Below are 23,973 nucleotides of genomic sequence, written 5' to 3'. Positions count from 1 at the left end.
CATGCTCATGCTAGGCAAGCACTCTACCACTAGGCCAAACTCCCAGCCCTACTTAGGGTTTTCTGGAGGCTGATTGGAGATAAACGTCTCATGGGGACTTTTCTGTCCCATCTGGCTTCCAACAGAGATTTTCATATCTCAGCCTCCTGAGTAGCAAGGAATATATGTGTGAGCCACCAGTGCCAGTCAAGGATCATTTTCTTCTTTAAAAAAATAAAAAATTTTTAAAAAGAGCGAAAGGGGCCAAGGACAGTGCTAAGGCCCTGAGTTGCGAGGATTTGCAAAAGAAAAGGGGGGGAGGGGGTGCAAAGGCTAGGTGCCTGTACCTCATATCTATAATCCTATTTACTCAAGAGGCTGAGATCTGTAGATCACAGTTCAAAGCTAGCCTAGACAGAAAAGCCTGTAAGATTCTTATCTCCAGTTAATCACAGAAAAAGCTGGAAGTGGTTGTGAGCCTCAAGCTGTAGAGTGTTAACCTTGAACAAAAGCTTAGGGACAGTGCCCAGGCCCAGAGTTCAAGCCCCAAGGGCAAACAGCAACAAAGGTTGGAATGGAAGTGTGGTCTGAGTGGTAGAGGACAATAAGCAAGCAAGCCCAGCAGGCTCCAGGCCTTGAGTTCAAGCCCCAGAACATAAACAAATGAAAACATTCATTCATTCATTCTTAGGCTGAAGGATTGTCGTGATGATGTACAATGCTAGTACACATGGCTAAGACAGGAGAATTCTGAGTTCAAGAACAGCCTGAACTATCGATAGCAAGTTCTATGCTAACCTGAGCTACATAGGAAGACCCTATGTCATAAAATAAATTCAAGGTTGAGTGTAGATGTTCATATCACTAATACCATCTACTTCAAGGCTAAACAGAAAGACTGTAGTTCAAAAGTAAGCCAGGCATAGTGGGACATAGATGTAGGAGGCATAGGTAGGAAAAATCATGGTTCAAAACTGGTCTGAGAAAGATGAGAATTGGTCATACGATATCTCCAAAATAACTAAAATAAAGAATTGAAGGCATAGCTCCAAAATAACTAAAATAAAGAATTGAAGGCATAGCTCAAGGTGTATTTAGAATGCTTGCCTAGGAACTCAAGGCACTACACTCAACCACCAGTTCCAAGGAAGGGGAAAAAAAAGTGCTTGGGCTGGGAATATGCCTTAGTGGTAGAATGCTTGTCTAGCATGCATGAAGCCCTGGGTTCAATTCCCCAATACCACATAAACAGAAAAAGCCAGAAGCTGGGTACTAGTGGCTCATGCCTATAATGCTATCTATTCAGGAGGCTGAGATCTGAGGATCACAGTTCAAAGCCAGCCCAGGCACAAAAGTCTGTGAGTCTCTTTTCTCCAAATAAACACCCCAAAACTGGAAGTGGCACTGTGGCTTAAGAGGCAGAATGCTAGCTTTGAGCTGAAGGGCTCAAGGACAATGCCCAGGCCCACAGTTTAAGCCCCATAACCAAAAACAACAACAAAAAAAGCCAGAAGTGGTAGAGAGTACAGAGAGGCTCAGGGACAGAGCCCAGGCCCTGAGTTTTAAGCCCCAGGATAGAAAAAAAATAAAGAAAAAGGCAAAGAAAGAAACTTTACATGACAATAACATCTTAAGCCAAGTCAAAAGGCAGATTAATCTGGAGAAAGTATCTGTCAGATAATCTATTTCAATAAAATAGTTTTTGTATCTATACAAATAAAGTCTGAAAATTCTCTTAAAAAAAAAAAGCCAGGCATGATACTAAATCCACTAGCACCATGATGTTCACTGCAGCACTGTTTACCATAGCAAAGATATGGAACCAACCCAGATGTCCCTCAGTTAATGAGTGGATCAATAAGATGTAGTATTTATACACAATGGAATTCTATGCTGCTGTCAGAAAGAATGACATCGCCCTATTTGTAAGGAAATGGAAAAGACTTAGAAAAAATCATATTAAGTGAAGTAAGCCAGACTCAAAGGAACATAGGCCCAATAGTCTCCCTCATTTGTCATAAACAGTAGAAACCTTGGGCTCTCCTACCAGAGATTTACAATAGAGCAAAATCTAGAGACATAAGGCCAAATAGTATGACACTAAATGTAAGGGCCTCCAGGATAAGGAAACAAAAGCCATATAATGAATGACTGTTGTCCTTAATGTACTATGTTATTGCTCATCTCTTTTGCCATCCTTGGTTATCTCATATTGTTACAATTTTTCACCTTGTTATCTGATATATTTTATATGTGCTTAATTGGTTATTTGAAATTGGATAGGGAAGGGGGGAAATCAAGATAAGCAGGGGGGGGGAAGGGAGGGAAATGGGGACCATGTCATGGGGAAGGGTATCTATGTTTGTGAAGTTCACCTTCTATCTGGTGAGTATAATATATCCCTTCTATTAATCACAATAAAAAAATTTTTGAAGAAAAAAAAAAAGCCAGGCATAGGATACATACCTAAAATGACAGTTACTAGAAAAACAAGAGTGAGGAGAAGAAGAAATGGCAGAAGGGAGGGAAGAAAGAAAAAAAGGGGGAAAAAACCTTGTTTTTAATATAACTAAAATTTTCGCTTTTGTTACTTATTAGTCCTGAACACTGTCCCTGAGCTCTTCTGCCTCAAGGCTAGTGCTCTACCACTTGAACCCCAGTGCCACTTCCAGTTTCTTGGTAGTAACTGGAGATAAGAGTCTCATAAACTTTCATGCTGGAGCTAACTTTGAACCATGAATAGCTAGGATTACAGGCATTAGCCACTGGTGCCCAGCTTATTACTATTTTTTACAGTGATAGGGACTGACCAGAACTTCACTCATATTAGACAAGGTAAATCACATCCACAAAAAAAAAAAAAGTTCTTTTTTTTTTTCCAGTCATGGGGCTTTAATTCTGGGTCTAGGCACTGTCCCTGAGCTCTTCAGCTCAAGGCTAACACCCTACCTTTGAGCCATAGTGCCACTTCCAGTTTTCTAGTTGTTAATTGGAGATAACAGTCTCTCAGACTTTAGTGCCCAGGCCGGCTTTGGACCTTGATCCTCAGATCTCAGCCTCCCAAATAGCTAGGATTACAGGCATGAGCCAACATGCCCAGCTCTCATTTAAAAAAATTTTTAGAGGAAAATGAAAAAAGCTCATTATATGATCACAGTAGCTCCTTAGAATATATGGTATCTTTTATTATACCTTCTCTTTCTTTTATATTTAATAAACTATCTGATAAACACAGCAAATAAATGCACAGGTTGAGGTCTTGTATCTTCATCAAAATACTGACTTGAAAAGTAATTCATTAGCAATTCAAATGCAATACAGAAATTCAGTTTGATTGGGCTGAGGCATGGTTTAAGTGGAAGAGCCACCTGCTTTAGCAAGCAATAAGTCCTAAGTTAAAACCCCACTAACAATTTCAGTGTCTATCCATAGTATTTCTAAGAAATTTTTCATTATATGGATAAATCATATATAATTTGTTGATCTGTTAATGGATGACTGTACATCTGAAATATCTCCAAGTTAGGGATAGAAAAACTAAATGTACTATGAAATTTTTCTTACAAAAATAAAAATAAATCCAGGTACCAGTAGCTCATGCCTGTAATCCTAGCTACTCAGAAGGCTGAGATCTGAGGATTGTGGTTCAAAGCCAGCCTGGGCATGGAAGTCTGTGAGACTCTTATCTCCAATTAACCACTAGAAAATCAGAAATGACACAGTGGCTCAAGTAGTAGAGTGCTAGCCTTGTGTTGAAGAGCTCAGGAACAATGTCCAGGCCCAGAGTCCAAACAGACAAAATACACACACACTCCCTCTCTCTCTCTCTCTCTCTCTCTCTCTCTCTCTCTCTCTCTCTCTCTCTCTCTCTCTCTATATATATATATATATATATATATATATGTATGTATATATGTATATATATATGCATTTTTATATACACACACATATATGGCTGGAAGTTTGGTGTACTGGTAGAGTGCTTACCTAGCATGCACAAAGACCTGTGTTCAATTCCTCAATACCACATACATAAAAAAGCTGTGGCGCTGTGGCTTAAATAGTAGACTGCTACCTTGAGAAAGCCCAAGGATAGTGCTCAGGACCTGAGTTCAAGCCCCAGGACTGGCAAAAAATTAAAAAAATAAATATATATATATAACATATATACACATATATGTATGCATAGATAAATATAGATAGGTAATACTACTTGACCTAATCTTAAAATAAATAATAATAAAAATCATCAAGGGCAGCAGGGTGCGATGGCTCACGCCTGCAATCCTAGCTACTCAGCAGGCTGAGATCTGAGGATCAAGGTTCAACGCCAGCCCCGGCACAAAAGGACCTGAAAATCTTATCTCCAATTAACCTCTAGAAAATGGGAAGTGGGGCTTGACTCAAGAGTAGCGAAGTATGGGCCGGGAGTTTGGCCTAGTGGTTAAAGTGCTTGCCTAGCATGCATGAAGACCCGGGTTCGATTCCTCGGTACCACATACATAGAAAAAAGCCAGAAGTGGTGCTGAGGCTCAAGTGGTAGAGCTCTAGCCTTGAGAAAGTCCAAGGACAGTGCTCAGGCCCTGAGCTCAAGCCCAGGACTAGCAAAAAAAAAAAAAAAAGTAGCGAAGTAGCCTTGAGCTGAAGACCTCAGGGACAGCACCCAGGCCAAGTTCAAACCCCATGACACACACATACACACACACACACACACACACACACACACAAGGAAAAAAAAAATCATCAAGGGCTTTAAATTTCTACACTATATACACTAAATGTTATTTCCTTCATGATAGAAAAAGAGAAGTCCCTATACCAATACATGTAAGAGGTGGGTAATAGATGTTATTTTCTTTGTGATGAAAAAGAAAAAAGCTACCATACCCAATATCTGTAAGGGGTGGTTTATCTCTCCCTCTTTTGTAACACAGGAAAACTTCAGGGCTTTTTAGACTTCCATAGTTCAAGTTTGCTTGGAGTGCTGACGGAGTGGCTTCAACACAGGTGTAGCCTTCAGGTACTGTTTCCCCAGCTGACTTATTAATAACAGCAATATCTGTAATTGGAGCCTTAGGTCCTGTTGACTTAGTATCTAAACGATTTATTTCTTGATCCAAAAGAGTGGATGTATCTGTGAGACCTGCCACAACGAAGTAGTCTGTCACTCTTGGACCTTTATCTTCTATCATGGCTGCTGCTCACTTTCCTAAAAAGGAAAAAAATGGGAGGGGGACAGAAGGAAGGAATATCAATTAAGGAAAATATTTCATCATGGTACACGACAAGTAAAACAAGTCCTTGAGTTAATAATAGTCAATTACTCTTCAGACTTAATAATCAAACTGTCATTCTATAGACTTGCTGTTATCATTTTAACCGTTTTTTTTACCTCCTACAAAGTGTCTTAAGTTCATATGGCATGTAACAATAATCATTTACTCCATTTTCCCTCAGATTTCTATACAAACACAAAAACAAAAGAGCACTGGTAGCTCACATCTGCAAACTTAGCTACTTAAGAGGCTGAAATCTGAGGATCAAAATTCAAGCCAGACCAGGCAACCACTAGAAAACCAGAAGTGGGGCTAGGAGTTTGGCCTAGTGGTAGAGTGCTTGCCTAGCATGCACGAAGACTGGGTTCGATTACTCAGTATCACATACATAGAAAAAGCTGGAAGTGGTGTTGTGGCTCAGGAGCTAGAGCTCTAGCCTTGAGAAAGTCTAAGGACAGTGCTCAAGCCCTGAGCTCAAGCCCAGAACTGGCAAAAAAAAAAAACAGAAACAAAAACAAAAAAACAAAAACCAGAAGTGGCATTGTGGTTCAAAGTGGTAGGGCACTAGCTTTGAGCAAAAGAGCTCACAGACAGTGCCCAATCCCTGAATTTAAGCCCCACAACTGACAGGAGATTCCACCTCACTCCAGTTAGAATGGCCAGGATCAGGAAAACGAATAACAACAGATGCTGGAGGGGATGTGGCCAGGAGGGATCACTACTACACTGTTGGTGGGAGTGCAAACTCGTTCAACCACTATGGAAAGCAGTGTGGCAGTGCCTCAAAAGGCTAAACATAGAACTCCCCTTTGACCCAGCAATTCCAATACTTGGCATTTACCCAACCATCCAGAAACAAGGACATACTAAATCCACTAGCACAACAATGTTCATTGCAGCACTATTCACCATAGCAAAGATATGGAACCAACCCAGATGTCCCTCAGTTGATGAGTGGATCAACAAGTTGTGGTATTTGTACACAATGGAATTCTATGCTGCTGTCAGAAAGAATGACATCACCCCATTTGTTAGGAAATGGAAAGACTTAGAAAAAGTCATATTAAGTGAAGTAAGCCAGACTCAAAGGAACTTAGGCTCAATGGTTTCCCTCGTTCGTCATAATCAGTAGAAACCTTGGGCTCTACTAGCAGAGATCTGCAATAGAGCAAAATCTTGATACATAAGGCCATATAATGTGAAGCTAATTGAAAGGACCTCCAGGATATTGAAACAAAAGCCACATAATGAATAATTGTTGTCCTTAATGTACTATGTTGTCTCTCATCTCCTTTGCTGTCCCTTGGTTATCTCATATTGGTATAGTATCTCACTTTGTTATCTGATATATTGAATTTATTTGTATTTGGATATTTGAAATTTGATAGGGAAGGGGGGAAAACCAAGACGAGAGGGGGGTGTGGGGGGGGAGGGAAATGGGTACCAAGACATGTGAAAGGATATCATGTATGTGAATTAATGCACCTTCTATATGGCAAATATCATGTAACCCTTTTACTAATTACAATAAAAAAAAAGAAAGTAAAAAAAAAGAAAAAAGGAAAAGAAAAACAAGATACTATGATTCCTGCAAAAGCCAACAGTTCCACAATAATGGATTGTCAATAATGACAGTGACATGAATGAAATCTCAGATGAATACCTGCATAAATTCTAATAGACTACAAATAAATACTTGAATGAAACAACAAGGATACGAAAAGGGAATTCAATAAAGACAAATTTGGAAAAAACAAATAAACAAACATCATATTGGAATTCTGGAAATGAAAAGCACAACAGGTCAAAAAACCTAGGTAAAAACCTAGCCAGGAACCCAATAAACCATTCACTAAATGGGCAAGGGAACTAAAGAGAGACCTATCAGAAGAAGAGATTAAAATGGCAGAAAAACATATGAGAAAATGTTCATCATCTATGGTCATAAAGGAAATGCAAATAAAAACAACCCTAAGATACCACCTTACCCCAACAAGAATGGCCAAGATTTTGAACTCAGACAATAACAGTTGCTGGCGGGGTTGTGGAGAAAAAGGAACCCTACTGCACTGCTGGTGGGATTGTAAACTAGTTCAGCCACTCTGGAAAGCAGTGTGGAGGTTCCTTAAAGAACTGAAAATAGATCTTCCCTATGATCCCGCCATACCACTTCTGGGCATCTATCCTGAACAGCATGACCCAGGATATTATAAAGACACCTGCTCAGCTATGTTCATCTATCTCTGCACTATTCACAATAGCCAGGCGATGGAAACAACCCAGATGCCCTACTGCAGATGAATGGATACAGAAAATGTGGTATATATACACAATGGAATTCTACATAGCCAACAGACAAGATAAAATAATGGCATTCGCAGGGAAGTGGCTGAATCTAGAGCGAATCATGCTGAGTGAGACAAGTCAAGACCTAAGGAACAAAAGGCGCATGGTATCCTTAATATGTGGTTATTAAATCCAAAGTGTACAAGAGCAAGGACTCAATAACTGCATACCCAAAGCAATGGACATGGTAATGGAAATACAAACATAACTATATAGACAAAAAAACCTATGACTCTATAATCATAATGTTTTATTTCATAAACTGATATGTTTCTATGACATGCAAACCGTTAGCCTAATTTTGATTAAGTTCTAAAGACTAAGTCCCAGAGAATGTAATTAGAGATTCCCTCCTCGAACAATTGTTTGTTAAACTTGTCATTTAAAATATGATGTAAACATAAGCCATATAATTAATGATTGTTGTTCTTAAGGTACTATGTTATCTCTCATCACTTTTGCTGTCCCTTGGTTATCTCATATTGTTACACTATCTCACTTTGTTACCTGATATATCGGATATATTTGTATTTGGTTATCTGAAATTGGATAGGGAATGGGGGAAAACAAGATGAGGGGTGGGGGAGGGGGGAAGGGAAATGGGGACCATGACATGTGAAAGGGTATCAATATGTGGGAATTAAGGCACCATTTATCTGGCAAATATCATGTAACCCTTCTATTAATTACAATAAAAAATATATTTAAAAAAAAAAACAAAACCTAGCCAGGGGCCAGGAGTTTGGTTTAGTGGTAGAGTGCCTAGCATGCATGAAGAGCCAGGTTCGATTCCTCAGTACCACATACACAGAAAAAGCTGGAAGTGGTGCTGTGGCTCAAGTGGCAGAGCACTAGCCTTGAACAAAAAAAATGTCCAAGGTTCCAGACCCAGGACTGGCAAAAAAAAAAAAAAAAAAGCAAAACAACAACAAAAAACCTAGCCAGCAGACTAGGTCAAGAAAAACCAGTATTAGGGTTTAAAACCAAGAGGGACACACTGGCGCCAGTGACTCACAACTATAATCTTAGCTATTCAGGAGGATGAGATTTGAGGACCGTGGCTCAAAAGGCCAGGAGACTCTTATCTCCAATAAACCATGCAGAAATAGCCAGAAGTTGTACTGTGGCTCAAAGTGGCAGAATTTTAGCCTTAAGTACCAAGAGGCAGGAGGACAGCACCCAAGCCCTGAACTCAAGCCTGGCCCACGACTGACACAAAAAAGAAACAAAAGAGAAAACAAACAAAAAGAAAAGAAAAGAAAAGAAAAGAAAAGAAAAGAAAAGAAAAGAAAAGAAAAGGAAGGAAGGAAGGAAGGAAGGAAGGAAGGAAGGAAGGAAGGAAGGAGAAAAGAAAAAAGAAAAGAAAAGAAAAGAAAAGAAGGGGCCAGGAGTTTGGCCTAGTGGTTAAAGTGCTTGCCTAGCATGCATGAAGACCCGGGTTCGATTCCTCGGTACCACATCCATAGCAAAAAAAGCCGGAAGTGGTGCTGAGACTCAAGTGGCAGAGCTCTAGCCTTGAGAAAGTCCAAGGACAGTGCTCAGGCCCTGAGCTCAAGCCCAGGACTGGCAAAAAAAAAAAAAAAAAAAGAAAAGAAAAGGGACAAATGACCCTCTGGTATGTGCAAAACCCGCTGGGCACCACAGTCATAGAAGAAAAAGGGATGTCAGCTAAAGGCATAGAAAATATGTTCAGTACCATGTTAAAAAATTCAGCTGAGCACTGGTAGCTCATGCCTATAATCCTAGCTACTCAGGAGGCTGAGATCTGAGGCTCACAGTTCAAAGCCAACCTGGGCACGAAAGTCCATGAGACTCTTATCTCCAATTAACCACCACAAAATGGGAAGTGGTGCTGTGGTTCAAGTGGTAGAGCACTCGCCTTGAGCTGAAGAGCTCAGGGACAGTGCTCAGGCCCAGAGTTCAAGCCCCATACCCAAAACAAAACAACAACAAAAAGTTAGAAAATTCCCCAAATTTCTATTTATCTGGGGGAAAAAAATGCTAAGGTGATCTATGCACAAGAGGCTTTTAGAACAGTAGGCAACACCAGGAAAAAAAGTGCCCCATACCATAGCATCCTTACAGCGGTAAGTATTTTGAACAAGGAGAAGAATATTTCCAAGAATGAAGCACCAAGTCACTTATAAAGCTAAACTATTCGGAATTACAACAAATTTTTCAACAGAAACTCTAAAGACATGGAATGAGGCATTTCAAGCTCTAGAAGAAAATAACTGACAACCTGGATTACCAAATGCAGCAAAGCTATCCTTCTCTATCCAAGAAGAAATAAAAACCTTCCAAGATAAACAAAAGCTAAAGGACCACTAAACCAGTACTACAGAAGGTACTTAACAGTATCCTAAATAGTGAAAAGATAAAAACACAAACTCTTCAGATGAGCAGATAAAAAAATGACCAGAATTACTTCAGCACCTTTCAATAATAACTTTACAAGTATCCCATTATCCAAGCAGACTACAGTGGTGGGATTAAATACAAGCACATAGTTAAGTGAGGTGGATCACAAGTATAATCCTAGATACTTGGGAGGCTATAAATGGAAGGACTGAGGTTCCAGGCCAGTTCATGAGTCCCTATTCAAAAGAAAAGGCCCAGGGTCTGGGAGTTTGGTCTAGTGGTAGAGTGCTTGCCTAACATCTACAAAGACCAGGGTTCGATTCCATGGTATCACATACATAGAAAAAGCCAGAAGTGGTGCTGTGGCTCAAGTGGTAGAACTCTAGCCTTGAGGAAGCCAAAGGACAGGCTCAGGCCCTGAGTTCAAAGGCCCAGGACTGGCAAAAATAAAAAAAATAAAGCCAGGCAACATGGCTCACGCCTGTAATCCTAGCTACTCAGGAGGCTGAGTTCTGAGGGTAGTGGTTCAAAGCCAGCTGAGGCACTAAAGACTGTGAGATTCTTATCTCCAATTAACCACTAGAAAACCAGAAATAGGACTGTGGCTCAAGTTTATGAGCTCAGGGACAGTGCCCAGGCCTAGAGTTCAAGCCCCACAATGGATGATTGATTGATTGATTGATAGATAGATAGATAGATAGGATAGATAGGACTGTAGTTTGTGGCTCTGCTTGATAGGACACCTGCCTACCAAGGAAGAGGCTTGAGTTATATGGATAATATTACATTAGAAATAGTTTTCTACCTACAATAGTTACAAAGTTTATTAGAAGCTGAACAGTATTTACTGCCAATGGATGAGCTATTGCTCCTACGATAACAGTACTGCCACTAGAATGATGGATACAAGATGTAAGCACTGCTACATAATGAACCTTCTTGTAAATGATGTCCTTCATGTTGGTGGGGACTCCAAGGGGTCAATGATTTAGAGACTACTCTTCAAAACTATATAGTTCTGGACCAGGAGCATGGCCTAGTGATAGTTGGCCTACATGAAGCACTGGGTTCAATTCCTCAGTACTCCATACACAGAAGAGGCTAAGGGTGGCGCTGTGGTTCAAGTGGTAGAATGCTAGCTTTGAGAAAGCTCAGGAACAGTGCCCAGGCTCTGAGTTCAAGCCCCAGGACTGGCAAAAATAAAAATTAAAAAAAACTGTAGAGTTCAGGATAACTCAACAAAGTATTAGCCTATACACTTCAGCTTATTATCAAAGAATGAACTGAGGGGATTTTTTTTTTAACTGAAGAGCACAACTGGTTTCTAGTGGAATTGGTACATTCTGAAATTCTATTTGCTATCATTCTCTTGCCTCATTCCTTTTGGCTGTGGAATCAGTCCAGAAATTCTCCATACCAGTGGCCACACATTCAGACTTCTATCTTTTGCTAACTATTGTATCAGTGACATAGTACTGGCAGTCTCTATATAAATGAGCTGCAGGTCAATTCAGCAGAAGTATTTCAGTGATTCTTTCTTTGAGGTTGCAGCCCTTGTAGAAAAGATGCAGCACTTACAGTGGAATGGAGACAAAGAAGAGGCAAGTCAAGAAGAGGAAGAAATGACTTCATGTTTTTCTTTTTTTGTTTTTTGTTTTGTTTTGTTTTTCCCAGTCCTGGGCTTGAGCTCAGGGCCTAAGCACTGTCTTGGACTTTCTCAAGGGTACAGCTCCACCACTTGAGCCACAGCACCATTTCCAGCTTTTTTTCTATGTATTTGGTACCAAGGAATCAAACCTGGGTCTTTGTGCATGCTAGGCAAGCACTCTACCAGTAGGCCAAACTCCCGGCCCCAGCTTCATGTTTTGAAACAGGAAAATAAAATCAAAACATGTTCATCTTCTCTTCAGAAGACAGCTACACCAGCAAGAGATGGAGTTCATCACCTAAAGAATATTAATTATGACCATAAAGATTTCTGAAGACAAAGAATGTGTGTTCCAACATTTCACACCCAAGACTACTGCTGAGAAGACCACGGTTATTCTTTAGTAATTTTTTTTTAATCTAGATAATGTAACTGTTAATGAAAATTGCTTGGAATCCTACTCAGTATAAGGCAGTGCACAAAGCATTACTTCCTCAATGCCTACACAAGCTATTTAGAACTATATTCACTCAATGTTTTGAATATAATGACTGTGACTATGGTGAAACTAACCAGTTTTTGCATGGTAGCTTTAAAGTTTATATTAAAATTGTTACTTCCTCTCCTGAAAAGGTTACCAAAAGAATGTATTATAGTTTCTAAGGTAGTTCAAGCAATCTCAAAGCTATCATGTTTTCTTCTTACAGAAGCCAGCATGCAAACAGAACTTTTTTTATTCTCTAAGTCAATACTTGCTATATGATCTGATCACTTTTTCAATTAAAGATGATTCTGTTCTAAAAGGGACAGGTACCAACCCCTAGGACCAATGACAGATAACAGAATTCAGAACTCCATTGTGCCACGATTCCTTTCGTTTGTATTATTTTGCTATGAAAATGCCCCTGCTGAAATGAGCTAGGCATGCCTGAAGCTTCAGGCTTAGGACCACGAAGAGGGCTGTTGCTCAGTTATTTTACTTTTGACAGTACAAGATACTAGAGTTTTAATACAGTAACCAGTAATTCTCCAAAATGTGTTGCTTTTATTATAGCAAGGATTAAAACATGGGACAAATAGGACTAAGATTTACACATAAAGAGTTTTAAAAGAACTTGATACTTACTAACAGATAGGGCAAGATGGCAAATTAGAAGCACCTGCCACTTTCCCTCTGTGAATGAAAGAATCTACTGACACAAAAGAAGCTAGATTCTGAAGAAAGAAAGGGAATCATCAACCACTAAGGAGGTAGTGGGGAGGTAAAAAAAAAAACAAAAACCTGGTTCTGATAGGGGGAGGGAGTTGAAGGCTCCATTACAAGATAAAGCACACAACAGACAACCAATTCTAACTACAGGAAAAGTCCACACAACACACAAGCTTTAACCTCGGCACATGGGTTTGTGAGGCAGTCACTACTCTGGAGTGGGAAACATCTTGGTGAAGAAAAGGTATTCCATGGCTCCCCTTATCCTAGAGGGCAACAATAAGATTCCATCTTAACAGATTATTCTTGGAGATTCAGTTACTCTGAGGACCTGGGAACAAAGAATAATCATGTGTGATGAGTTACAGGACATCATCTTAGAATTCAGATATAGGTCAGTCCTAAGGGGTGGTTAATAAAAAGGATGTCCCACCTGAGTCCACAGGGAAGTTTAAACTATCGTAAGCTACACTGGCAGATTAGATGCTGCTTGGAATGGCTATCAGTGTTCAATGAAGAAGACATGGGGCTCCCTGCCAAGTCATGCAGTAGAGGCACTAGTGTGGCAGACAACGCAGTTGCCCATAGAGGACATAAGCTGCAGCTCAAAATGGCTACTAGGGCACCATTAAGCTAATATGTCAGAGGCTAGTGTGTCAGAAGCCTACTGCTCTAGAAACCAGGAAATGAAGGGGCCTTGGGACTCCCTGCAAGTCACTCAGCAGAGGAGCAGGTGGGGCAGGCTCTCATGGTGATGCTAGAGTTGGCACAGAGGCGAACAGGGGTGGCTCAAATCACCCACAGAGAAGACTCTGAAGACTTGATCATGGCAGGTGTCTCTACTCTCAGTGACCAAGAGAGAATCCCATAGTCTGAGACCATAGCAATAAACCTTTATGCTTTGAGGCTTATGAAGTACCAACTGTCTGGGATCTGTCCTGATTGAGTGGGTCAGAGACCCTCCACTCAGAATTATGTAATTTCTACAATGTATACATATATAGTATATGTACACACACACAAACAAGAATAAAAAAATTCATTGTTTTATAAAAGTATGTTTGTTGCTGCTTTGGGGTTGGGTCTGATTATTTTTAGAAAAATGAATTATTTTATTGTTATTATAAAGGTGATGTACAAGGCCGGGAGTTTTGCCTAGTGGTAGAGTGCTTGCCTAGCATGCACAAAGACCCAGGTTCAATTTCTCGGTACCACATACATAGAAAAAAGCCAGAAGTGGTGCAGAGGCACAAGTGGTAGAGCTCTTGCCTTGTGGAAGTCCAAGGACAGTGCTCAGGCCCTGAGCTCAGGGCCAGGACTGGCCGGAAAAAAAAAAAAAAAGTGATGTACAGAGGAGTTAGTTACATAAATCAGGTGCATTTCTTATTGGATGATGCCACCCTTTGATTCTGACTTTTGTGTTTTGTTTCAATATATCTAATATAGGCAATTTTGTACCCTCTTTCTGACTTACTGTTTAGTTCTGCCTATTCCTCCCTCACGTGGTAGGGCAAGCACTAAGCAAGAAAGCTGAGTGAGCATGAGGGCCTGAGTTTTATGTCTCCATACCTGCACCAATATAATAAAAAGGCAAGGGCCAGGAGCATGGCCTAGTGGTAGAGTGCTTGTCTAGCATGCACTAAGACCTGTGTTCAATTCCTCAGTACCATACACACAGAAAAAAGCCAGAAGTGGTGCTGTGGCTCAAGTAGTAGAGATCTAGCCTTGAGAGACTCAAAGACAATGCTCAGGGCCTGAGTTCAAAGCCCAGGATTGGCAAAAATAAAAAATAAATAAGTAAAAATAGTAACTAAAAATAAAGCCTGATGACATAGCCTCTATTTCCTCCAGCTTCACACTCACTTCTCTCCTTTACTACTTATGCAAGTCACTTTAAAAGGACATTGTTTTGGGGGCCAGGAGTTTGGCCTAGTGATAAGAGTGCTTGCCTAGCATGCACGAAGGCTGGGTTCAATTCCTCGGTACCACAAACATAGAAAAAAGCTGGAAGTGATGCTGTGGCTCAAGTGGTAGAGTTCTGGATTTGAGAAAAATCCAAGGATTGGGCTAGTTTAGCCTAGTGGTAGAATGCTTGCCTAGCATGCAGAAAGACCTAGGTTCAATTCCTTGGCATAGAAAAACCTGGAAGTGGTGCTATGGTTCAAGGATAGTGCTCAGGCCCTGAGTTCAAACCCCAGGACTGACAAAAAAAAAAAAAAAAAAAAAAAAGGAAATCATTTTGTTTTGCTTGGAAGCACTAGGGTTTGAACCCAGGCCTCAAGCTTACTAGACTCTACAACTTGATCTATACTCTAAGCCTAAAATCTGTCACATTATTTCATTACTGTGTACCTTTTGAGAGCATTCTTTGGGGGTCAAATGTTTCCTACTTTGTAACCATCTCTAATCTACAGTTAGGTGTCTGTTTCATCTTTTGCTATATTCTATATTTACTGGACTGCAGTGATAGTGCTCATATATGACTGGGTTTTTTTGTTTGTTTGCCAATCTTGGCTTGAACTCAGGACCTGAACACTGTCCTTGGGCTTTCCTCAAGGCTAGCGCTCTATCACTTGAGCCACAGAGCCTCTTTCAGCTTTTCTATATATGTGGTACCAAGGAACCAAACCCCAGTCTTCATGAACGCTAGGCAAGCACTCTACCACTAGGTCACTATGGCCCTATGACTGTTTATCTTATCATGAGACTATCTTATTAGGCCTTAATACTCAGATCTCAGCCTCGTGAGTAGCTAGGATTACAGGCATGAGCCACCTCGCCCAGCCTTCCAAAATATTTTAGGGATTTCTTTTATAACTGTGTATTCCATAACTCTGAAGGCTTTTTTTATAACTCTTCTCTATTACGAAAATTAATATGAATATGTGGATATTAAGTTTGTTGAAACAGTAACACTTAGACATACTTAAGTCCCACAGTATTACTAAAAGATAAGAACTATGTTACTTGTTATATAGCAAAGTAAAATTATTAGAGATATCTGTAACAAATATTAGAATTCTGAATTCAACTTTTGATTTCTACTCAAATCTTCAATCTACAATCTTCCATTTGATTTAATTCTCCATTAAGTTCAATATTGTTAATTATTTCGCTGCAAAGGAAGCAGTTCCAAAAAAATTTACCCTTTCCAAAGAATCAAAAAAATCCAGGCATGGTGGCACACACCTGCAATCCCAGCACTTCGGAGGCTAAGGCAGGAGGATCACGAACGAGTTTGATGGCAGCCTGAACTACCTACCAAGAAAGACCCTGCCCCCAAAATTCAAAGGTTGGGGATACAGCTAATCAGCAGAATACCTGTTTAAGCATAAACAAGGCTATCTCTGCCACTACCCAAAAAACCCCCAAAGTTTGAAAAGTGATGTGAGCCTTTACATTGGCAAATTTATTTTATTATACCGTTATTTTAAGGGTACAAAGGTGTAACTATTAAGACCGGGAGTTTGGCCTACTGGCAGAGTCCTTACTTAGCATGCACAAAGCCCTTGGTTCAATTCCTCCGTACAACATACATAGAAAAAGCTGGAAGTGGTGATATGGCTCAAGTGGTAGAGCTCTAACCTTGAGAAAGCTCAAGGACAGTGCCCTTTCAATTTAAAAGCTATTTAACTTCTTTCCACAAAGAATTCCAATTGAATTCCTTACAACTTGAAGCTAAAGACTGTTTTGTAACAACTGTATTTTGTTAAATAGGTGTGTGTGCGTGTGCTCACATTGGTCCTGGGGCTTGAACTCAGCACTTGGGCACTCTTCCTGAGCCTCTCTGTGGTCAAGGCTAGTGCTCTACCACTTTAGCCACAGAACCACTTTGCTACTTTGCTTTTTTTTTTTGCCAGTCCTGGGCTTGAGTTCAGGGCCTGAGCACTGTCCTTGGAGTTTCTCAAGGCTAGTGCTCTACCACTTGAGCCTCAGCACCACTTCCGGCTTTTTTTCTATGTATGTGGTACCAAAGAATCCAACCTGGGTCTTCGTGCACACTAGGCAAGCACCCTACCACTAGGCCAAACTCCCGGCTCCACTTCAGGCTTTTTGATGGTTGACTGGAAATAAGAGTCTCAATGGATTTTTCTGCCAGGGCTGACTTTGAACAATCTTCAGATCTTAGCCTCTTGAGTAATTAAGATTACAGGTACAAGTCACCAATGCCTGCCTGCTAATTTTGTTAAAACTTTTTCCTGAAGTTTTAAGTATTACAGGAATTCCCCAGTCCACTAATATATCCATGACTACAAAATTCAAAAGGCAGTCTGAAAAAGGGGGCTCAATTTATGGCATCCGCTAAGGGAACATTTTATGTATTATGACACTTCATGTGCTGTAAGTTTAAATGGGCATATACTGGAGACTCATTTCATCCCAGAAAATTCTGTTTGCAAATCACATCAAATGAGCCAACCTGCCACTGACTCAGCAGCTTTCTTTTTCATTTCACCACCTGTTCTTAAAATACAAGCACAAGACTGAATGAAACCTCACTATAACTTTGCTGAGAAGTAAAGCCAATGCAAAACCCATATTTGCCTTGGCAGGGAACTCCAATGAAAATATGAGAGATTGGATCTTAACTAGCAGGCATAGAGTAAAGATGCCTTGTTGTTACTGATCATGTGAAATCCCTCTGCATAGTTGCGAATTAGTTTAAAGAACTATTCAGTGTGTTTCTTTATAAGGAAGACCTCGTCCATACAATCTTCCAAATTTGGCACCATGAATCCTTACAGTGTACACATCATTGGAGTTCCTTATAATTTAAAACTTTTGCTTTTACAAATAGTTCCCCTCACACCAAGTCTGCTGCCAATTTCTTCTAATAAAAACTCAAGTTTATACTACACAATACTGTATTTACTCTCATCAGGAGAATGCTCTCATTTTTCACATGACACAAGGAGTAAATTACTCCAACATACAACTTCAACATTTCTGACATCATAGCTACTCAATTAACAAGTCTAAACAGCTGTACATTAGGTAAGGTACTATAGGCCAATTAATAGTTAACTGACACATGATCAGTTCCAGAGTGGATCTCTAAAGCACAATCAACTCTTTTGCAAAATGGAAACCAGAGACACAAGTCAGACGTCAGTGTGAAGGGAGCACAAGAAACCCTCTGCCATTACTAGAAAAGTGAGTCAACACAGTTTATAAGGACAGACAGATCATATTCATGACTACAAATCCAAGTTTCCTTCTGAGTGCTAAGTCTGATACCGAGAAGGCAGCTTACCAATTCTTTACAGTACCAAAAGAACAGGCTGTACTGAGTAAGTAAAAGCATCCTTTAATGCAAAGAGACTTGTTTTTGGGTTTTTTTTGTTTGTTTTTGCATTTTACCTTTAACCCGTGTGCACAGAAAAACAACACGAAAGGTTCTGTAACTCACGTACGTGGTGACGGCAGATCAACTACTTAATGAGAACCTCGCCCCTGGCAACCTAAGGATTCCCTCTACCTGACGGTACCCTTCACCTGGGAACAGGGTGACTGGAAACAAGGATCTATTCCACCCTAAACTAGGACCTGGCAACAACATCTCAACAAGCAATCTCAGCAGGATGAGCTCTCTGCGGCACAAGCATACAGGGCAGCTGCTCTATGGAGTCCACGTTTTAGGTGACACTTTCGCTCACATTTGCTCCAGTAACTACGGTAACTGTCCTAAATTTTCCCATGTGAAACTAACACAGTTGGGGGGGGGGGGAGACCAGTGAAAAACTGGGTCATTCCGTATTTGTTCGGGTGAAGCAAGGTCTTCGGGAAAGAAGAAAAGGCCTAAGAAGCAGGAAACAAAAAGAGCAAACGAGCGAGAGGGGAAAAAAAAAAATTTGACAACATCCTCAACTGCAAATAAGTTAGAACTTTTTATAAGAATCATCAATGGGGGGGGAGGCTGGCTAGTTGGCTTTATCCGTGTGGAGTCATTCCGAAGTTGAATGGAACCTGCCACCGCCAGGCAAGGAAGAAAATGTGGTCAGTTCACCTGCGACACCTGCCTGGGGTCGCCCCACACTCGCCCCCGCTCCACTTCCTGTGTCCCGGGAGCCCCGCGGACCACCCAACCCCTCTCCCCGGCTCTCCAGCAGATCCACCGGGGCACGGGGATGACAATCCGCACCCCACCTGGTGGCCGCGCCGCACCCGGGCTCCCCACCGCGGGTGGAGGGGGCCCCCCCGCGCTGGTCCCGCGGGCCCGCCGGGGCCCTTGCGCCAGCACGCCGGCGCTCCTCCGGAGCCCGGGAGGCGCAGGGAGGCCCTTCCCGCCCCGCCGCCCCGGGGACTCCGCGCTCTCGGAACGGCGGGGAGCGCAGGCCAGGAATGCCGGCCGCGGCCGCTCCCCGCCCCTGTCGGCGACCCCTCGCGGGCCGGCGACGCGGAACTCAGCCCGCCCCGCGTCTGCGCGAGCGCGGCCCCGCGGGAGCGCAGGGCGCCGTGGCGGGGCGAGAGGCCCAGCGCCGCGGACTCACCTGCCGCCGCCCGCTCCGCGGCAGCCACCCGGGCACAGCTCCTTCCTGGGGCATGAAAGCGCCGGCTCCTCGGCCTGGGCGCCCACGGCTGGGCAGGGCAGGGCAGGGCAGGGCAGGGCTAGGCAGGGCGGGGCGAGGGGACTGGCTCCCGCAGCCTCGGCCGCCGCCGCCGCCACGACCAGTCTGCGCCTGCGCGCGCTGGGTCCCGAGGGGCGCCTCTGGCGGCGGCAGGAGGGGGAGGTGAGCGGGGTAACGACCCGGGGCACCGGCTCGCGCGGGCGCGGCGGCTCTCCCACGGCCCGCAGGGCGGGCGCGGGGTGATCGAGGAGCTACCTCCGATGCGGCTGTCCCTACAAGCTGACCGCCGTGTTTCAATTCCCTTTTTTCCCCCCTCAACTCCTTCCGCCCCTTTCGACAGAACCGCACTTTCTCTCCCCGACCTTTTCCTACTGCGGGGGCGGATGGGGAAGGAAAGGGGCGGGGCGCTATTGGAGCCGCAGCTCAGGCCCCGCCCCCGAGGATGGCCACGCCCCTCTGCGGGAGAGCCCCGCCCCCCGGGGCGCGCGGGCCCCGCTCCCCTCCCCCACCCCTCCGACCCCGGCGGAGTTGGCGGGGCTTCGGTCCCCGCTGAGCTCGCTTTCCCGCCGGCGGGGCGGGGCGGCGCAGAACCGGGGAGAAAGCGAGCGCGCCGGGCTCTGCGCTCTTTCCCGGTAGGGCTCGGACTCGGCGTGGCCTACGTTTATTACCTTGGCCCCAGGCAGGTGGCCACCGCTCCTCCCCGCGTTTCCTCAAGACCGGGAAAGGGACGCTGTGTTCCTCAAGGTCACTGAGGAGGAGCGTTCTGGAAGGGAACGCAGACTTCCCTTCTCGGGACTGAAACTGGCGGGGCCAGGGAGTGAGGGGAGCCCGCGGCGCCCCGCTCCGGCCACGTCTGCTGAGATTGGGGGACGGGAACTCGGAAGGCCGAGGCGCCGGTTTGAATCACGGGCCCCCTGCTGTCACCCCGAGTGTCGCCCGCTGCTCGCCCAGGCCTCCGAAAGCAAATGCGGTGAGAAGGCTCCGATTACCGTCCTTCAGCGGTCCTCGCTGTACCCGAAGAGGAAAGTGGTCAAAACAAATTAGCAGCAGAGCTTTCTCTTTTTTGCCTCCTGCCTCCCGGTCTCCCCACACCCATACCAAAACAAACAAGAAAGAAAAAAAAGGCAGAAACTGAACGGATTCCACAGCAGATCAAAATGCGATCTGGCATGATTTTGTGCATGACTGCTGAGTATTGAGTACGTAATGATCACTTTCCTGCTCGATTATAATAACCTTGTTGGTCAGTTCACTTCATTGCATGTGTGAATAATTCGAAGTTGGTATCTGGTGGCTCATGCCCCGTGAGCCTAACTACTCAGGAGGCTGAGATCGGAGGATCACTGTTGGAATCCAGCCTCCAGAAGAAAAGTTCCTGAGACTCTTACTATCAAAAGGCCAGAAATGAAGTTGTAGCTCAAAAGGACGAGAGCACTAGCGTTGAGCAAAAGCTCAGTGACAGTGCCAAGGCTCTTGGTTCAAGCCCCAGGACTGACAAAAATGAAAGGGGGGAGCACTTATCTTGCATGTATGAGGCTCTGGGTTTGCTTCCCTGCACAATCCCTCCCCCCCAAAAAAACAATTAAGTAAACATATTGATTGTGTGATTGATGCAAGTCAGTTTATGTTTATTTAACTTTCATCTTCTCTTCCCTTGGACAGGTTACTAAATTCTTCCTCAGAATTCGTAGAATTATATTCCCAAAGTAAAATCATTTATTTGTAATAAGCTATTAAATATTTTTTTTCCAGTCCTGGGGCTTGAACTCAGGGCCTGGGCACTGTCTCTGAGTTTCTTTTGTTCAAGACTAGCACTCTACTACTTGAGCCACAGCACCACTTCTGGATTTTTCTGTTTATGTGGAACTGAGGAATTGAACCCAGGACTTGCTTCATGCATGCTAGGCAAGCACTCTACCACTAAGCCACATTCCCAGCCCTGCTATTAAGTATTAAGTAGGCTTGTTCAGTAAAGAAGTTCAGGACATGTAATAGGTGCTCATGTTTACAAAAATCCCTACATCCTGCTGTTTATGTCTTTGGGTGTTTCCCATTCTTTGAATGCAGAATGGACTTACAGACTTCTAACACAGAGAATATACGAAAAGTGATGTATATCACTAGCAAGATAAAGTTAAAAAGAAGGTATCCTCTGGAATGGACTCTCTCATCCTCTTGCTTTTACTTGCTTTTGGAAAAACCAGCTACCACGTAAGACAGCCCTGAAGGGACAGCAGCCCAAGCCTACAGTTTATAGCTTTCCAACAGACCCTCAGTAACAGTCCTGAAAGTAAGTTATTCTTTTTACTCACAGAAGCCAATAAGACAATAAATATTTCTGCTTTTTAGTTGCAAATATGAGGTAGGGGTTGACATTACACAGAAATGGATGATTGATATATCACAGTAACGCCTAGAAGGTAGCAGTCACCACTAATGGTAGCTCTTCTTTTGACTTACCATCCTATAAGGTCATCCAAGTTTAGAGGCTTGTGGACTTTACTTAAATGCTTTAATGACAGTATTTAAAACTGTAGTACAAGAAGGCATTCAGGAAGTGTGTAAAGACTGACTTTAATTATTTGTAGAATACCGTTCATGCAAGAGAGTTTGTTAGGATGTATTTCACATAAATAGGATTTGCTTTAGCATAATATAAAGGTATAGGGGAAAATTCCAAGTAGACTTTGGTGGTTGTTGCTGTTGTTGTTTGAGACATGTTTTTATCAAATTCCAAGAAGTTATTGAATCTAGCTGGGCACCCATGGTTCATGCCTGTGATCCTAGCTACTTAGGTGGCTGAGATCTGAGAATCCCAGTTCAAAGCCAGTCTGGGCAGGAAAAGTCTCCATGAGACTATTATCTCTCATTAATCACTCAAAAACGGGAAATAGTCCTATGGCTCAAGTGGTATAGCACTAGCCTTGAGCACAGAGAGGCTCAGGGACAGTGCCCAGGCCCTGAGTTTAAGCCCCACAACCAAACAAACAAAAACAAAAGCAAAAAAAAAGAAAGAAAGAAAGAAAGTTACTGAATATAATGTAGAGTTGTAAGTAAACAGGCTTAGGGACAGCATCCAAGCCTGGAGTTCAAGTCCCACAAGTGATAAAAATAAAAGTGTGAGGGGGGAACGAGAGAATTTGGCCTAATGGTAGAGTACAACATGCATAAAGCCCTAGGTTCAATTCCTTGGTACCACATACATAGAAAAATTGGAAAGTAGTACTGTGGCTCAAGCAGTAGAACTCTAGTCTTGAGAAAGCCCAAGGACAGTACTCAGACCCTGAGTTCAAGCCCCAGGACTGGCACACACACACACACACACACACACACACACACACACGCCCGGAGGGGGAAAAAAAAGTTTGGAAACTGGGCACCAGTGGCTGTAATCCTAGCTATTCAGGAGACTCAGCTCTGAAAAATCCTGGAAGTAGCACTGTGACTCAAGTAGTAGAGAGCTAGCATTAAGCACAAAGAGGCTCAAGGACAGCTCCCAGAATTGACAAAGAAATTGACAGGTACAGTGGCCCATGCCTCTAATCCTAGCTACACAGGAGGCTGACATCTAAGTTCAAAGCCAACTCAAGCACTAAAGTACGTGAGACTCTTATCTCCAATTAACGGAAGTGGTGCTGTGGCTCAAGGGATAGGGCGGTAGCCTTGAGCTGAAGAGCTCAGGGACAGAGTCCAGGCCCAGAATTCAATCTGCATAACCACCACCAACAACAAAAAGATTGGATATGTTGAAGTGTTCTTGGTTGATATTGAACATTTCCTTGTATTGTTCTTTACTTTTTATATGCCTGAGTTTTTCCAAAACTGAAAGGGCATAGCACATATTTTATAGACTCATAAGTTTGGTGCTAAAGGGAAATGATAGAAACTATTCTAATAAACTCATTTGGCAAGTGAAGAAATTAGGGCCCAGAAAAATATATGGAACCCGTCTGGCAAGTCTCATTTGTTAGTGATTTCATATTTAAGCATCATAAAAAATCTACTGAACTATAGATTTTTTAATTTTGCCAGACAGAATAACTTGCTCTGAATTTCTTAGGTGTGGCCTCCACTTTCAATGTGTAATACATTTGTAGATTGACAGGTAATTTGGTTCCAGTCTGCCACTCATCAATTTTGGTAAACATAATTCTTATATTTGAAGGCCCATTTCTTCACATCTGCAGTGTTCTTAGCCACTGTTTAGAAAATACCCTAGGGCTGGTTAGAGTGCTTGCCTAGCATACATGAAGCCCTGGGTTCCATTCCTCAGTACCACATAAGTAGAAAAAGCTGGAAATGGTAATGTGGCTCAAATGGTAGAACACTAACCTTGAGCACAGAGAGGCGTAGGGACAGAGCCCAGCCCCCCCCCCCCAAAAAATACCCTAAATAAAATTGACATTGGCAAACACTAAATCTGCTTTGATTTTTTTGTTTCCTTTTGCCTGGTCCTGGGGCTTAAACACAGGGCCTTGGCTGTCCTTGGGCTTTCTCAAGGCTAGTACTCCACCACTTGAGCCATAGCACTACTTCCAGCTTTTTCTGTGTATGTGGTTACTGACTAATTGAACCCAGGGCTTC

At 42.8% G+C, this 23,973-nt stretch overlaps 1 protein-coding gene across 3 annotated transcripts in view; it reads right to left on the bottom strand.

Annotated features, from left to right (window-relative positions):
- Positions 1-19,399, bottom strand: part of Dennd4c (DENN domain containing 4C) — a 104,885-nt gene extending 85,486 nt beyond the window's left edge. For all 3 annotated transcript variants that reach the window (XM_090330041.1, XM_090330042.1, XM_090330043.1), the window contains exons 1-2: positions 19,312-19,399; positions 4,867-5,188 (exon numbers count right to left, since the gene is read on the bottom strand). In XM_090330041.1, the coding sequence (XP_090186167.1) occupies positions 4,867-5,171 (305 nt within the window). In that variant the 5' untranslated portion in view covers positions 5,172-5,188; positions 19,312-19,399. The remainder of the gene's footprint in view (positions 1-4,866; positions 5,189-19,311) is intronic.
- Positions 19,400-23,973: the final 4,574 nt, after the last annotated feature.

This window comes from Megascapheus bottae, chromosome 3 (assembly GCF_031878675.1).
Source record: "Megascapheus bottae isolate mThoBot1 chromosome 3, mThoBot2.hap1, whole genome shotgun sequence".
Lineage (NCBI taxonomy): Eukaryota > Metazoa > Chordata > Mammalia > Rodentia > Geomyidae > Megascapheus > Megascapheus bottae.
This window is presented reverse-complemented; position numbering and strand designations above follow the sequence as displayed.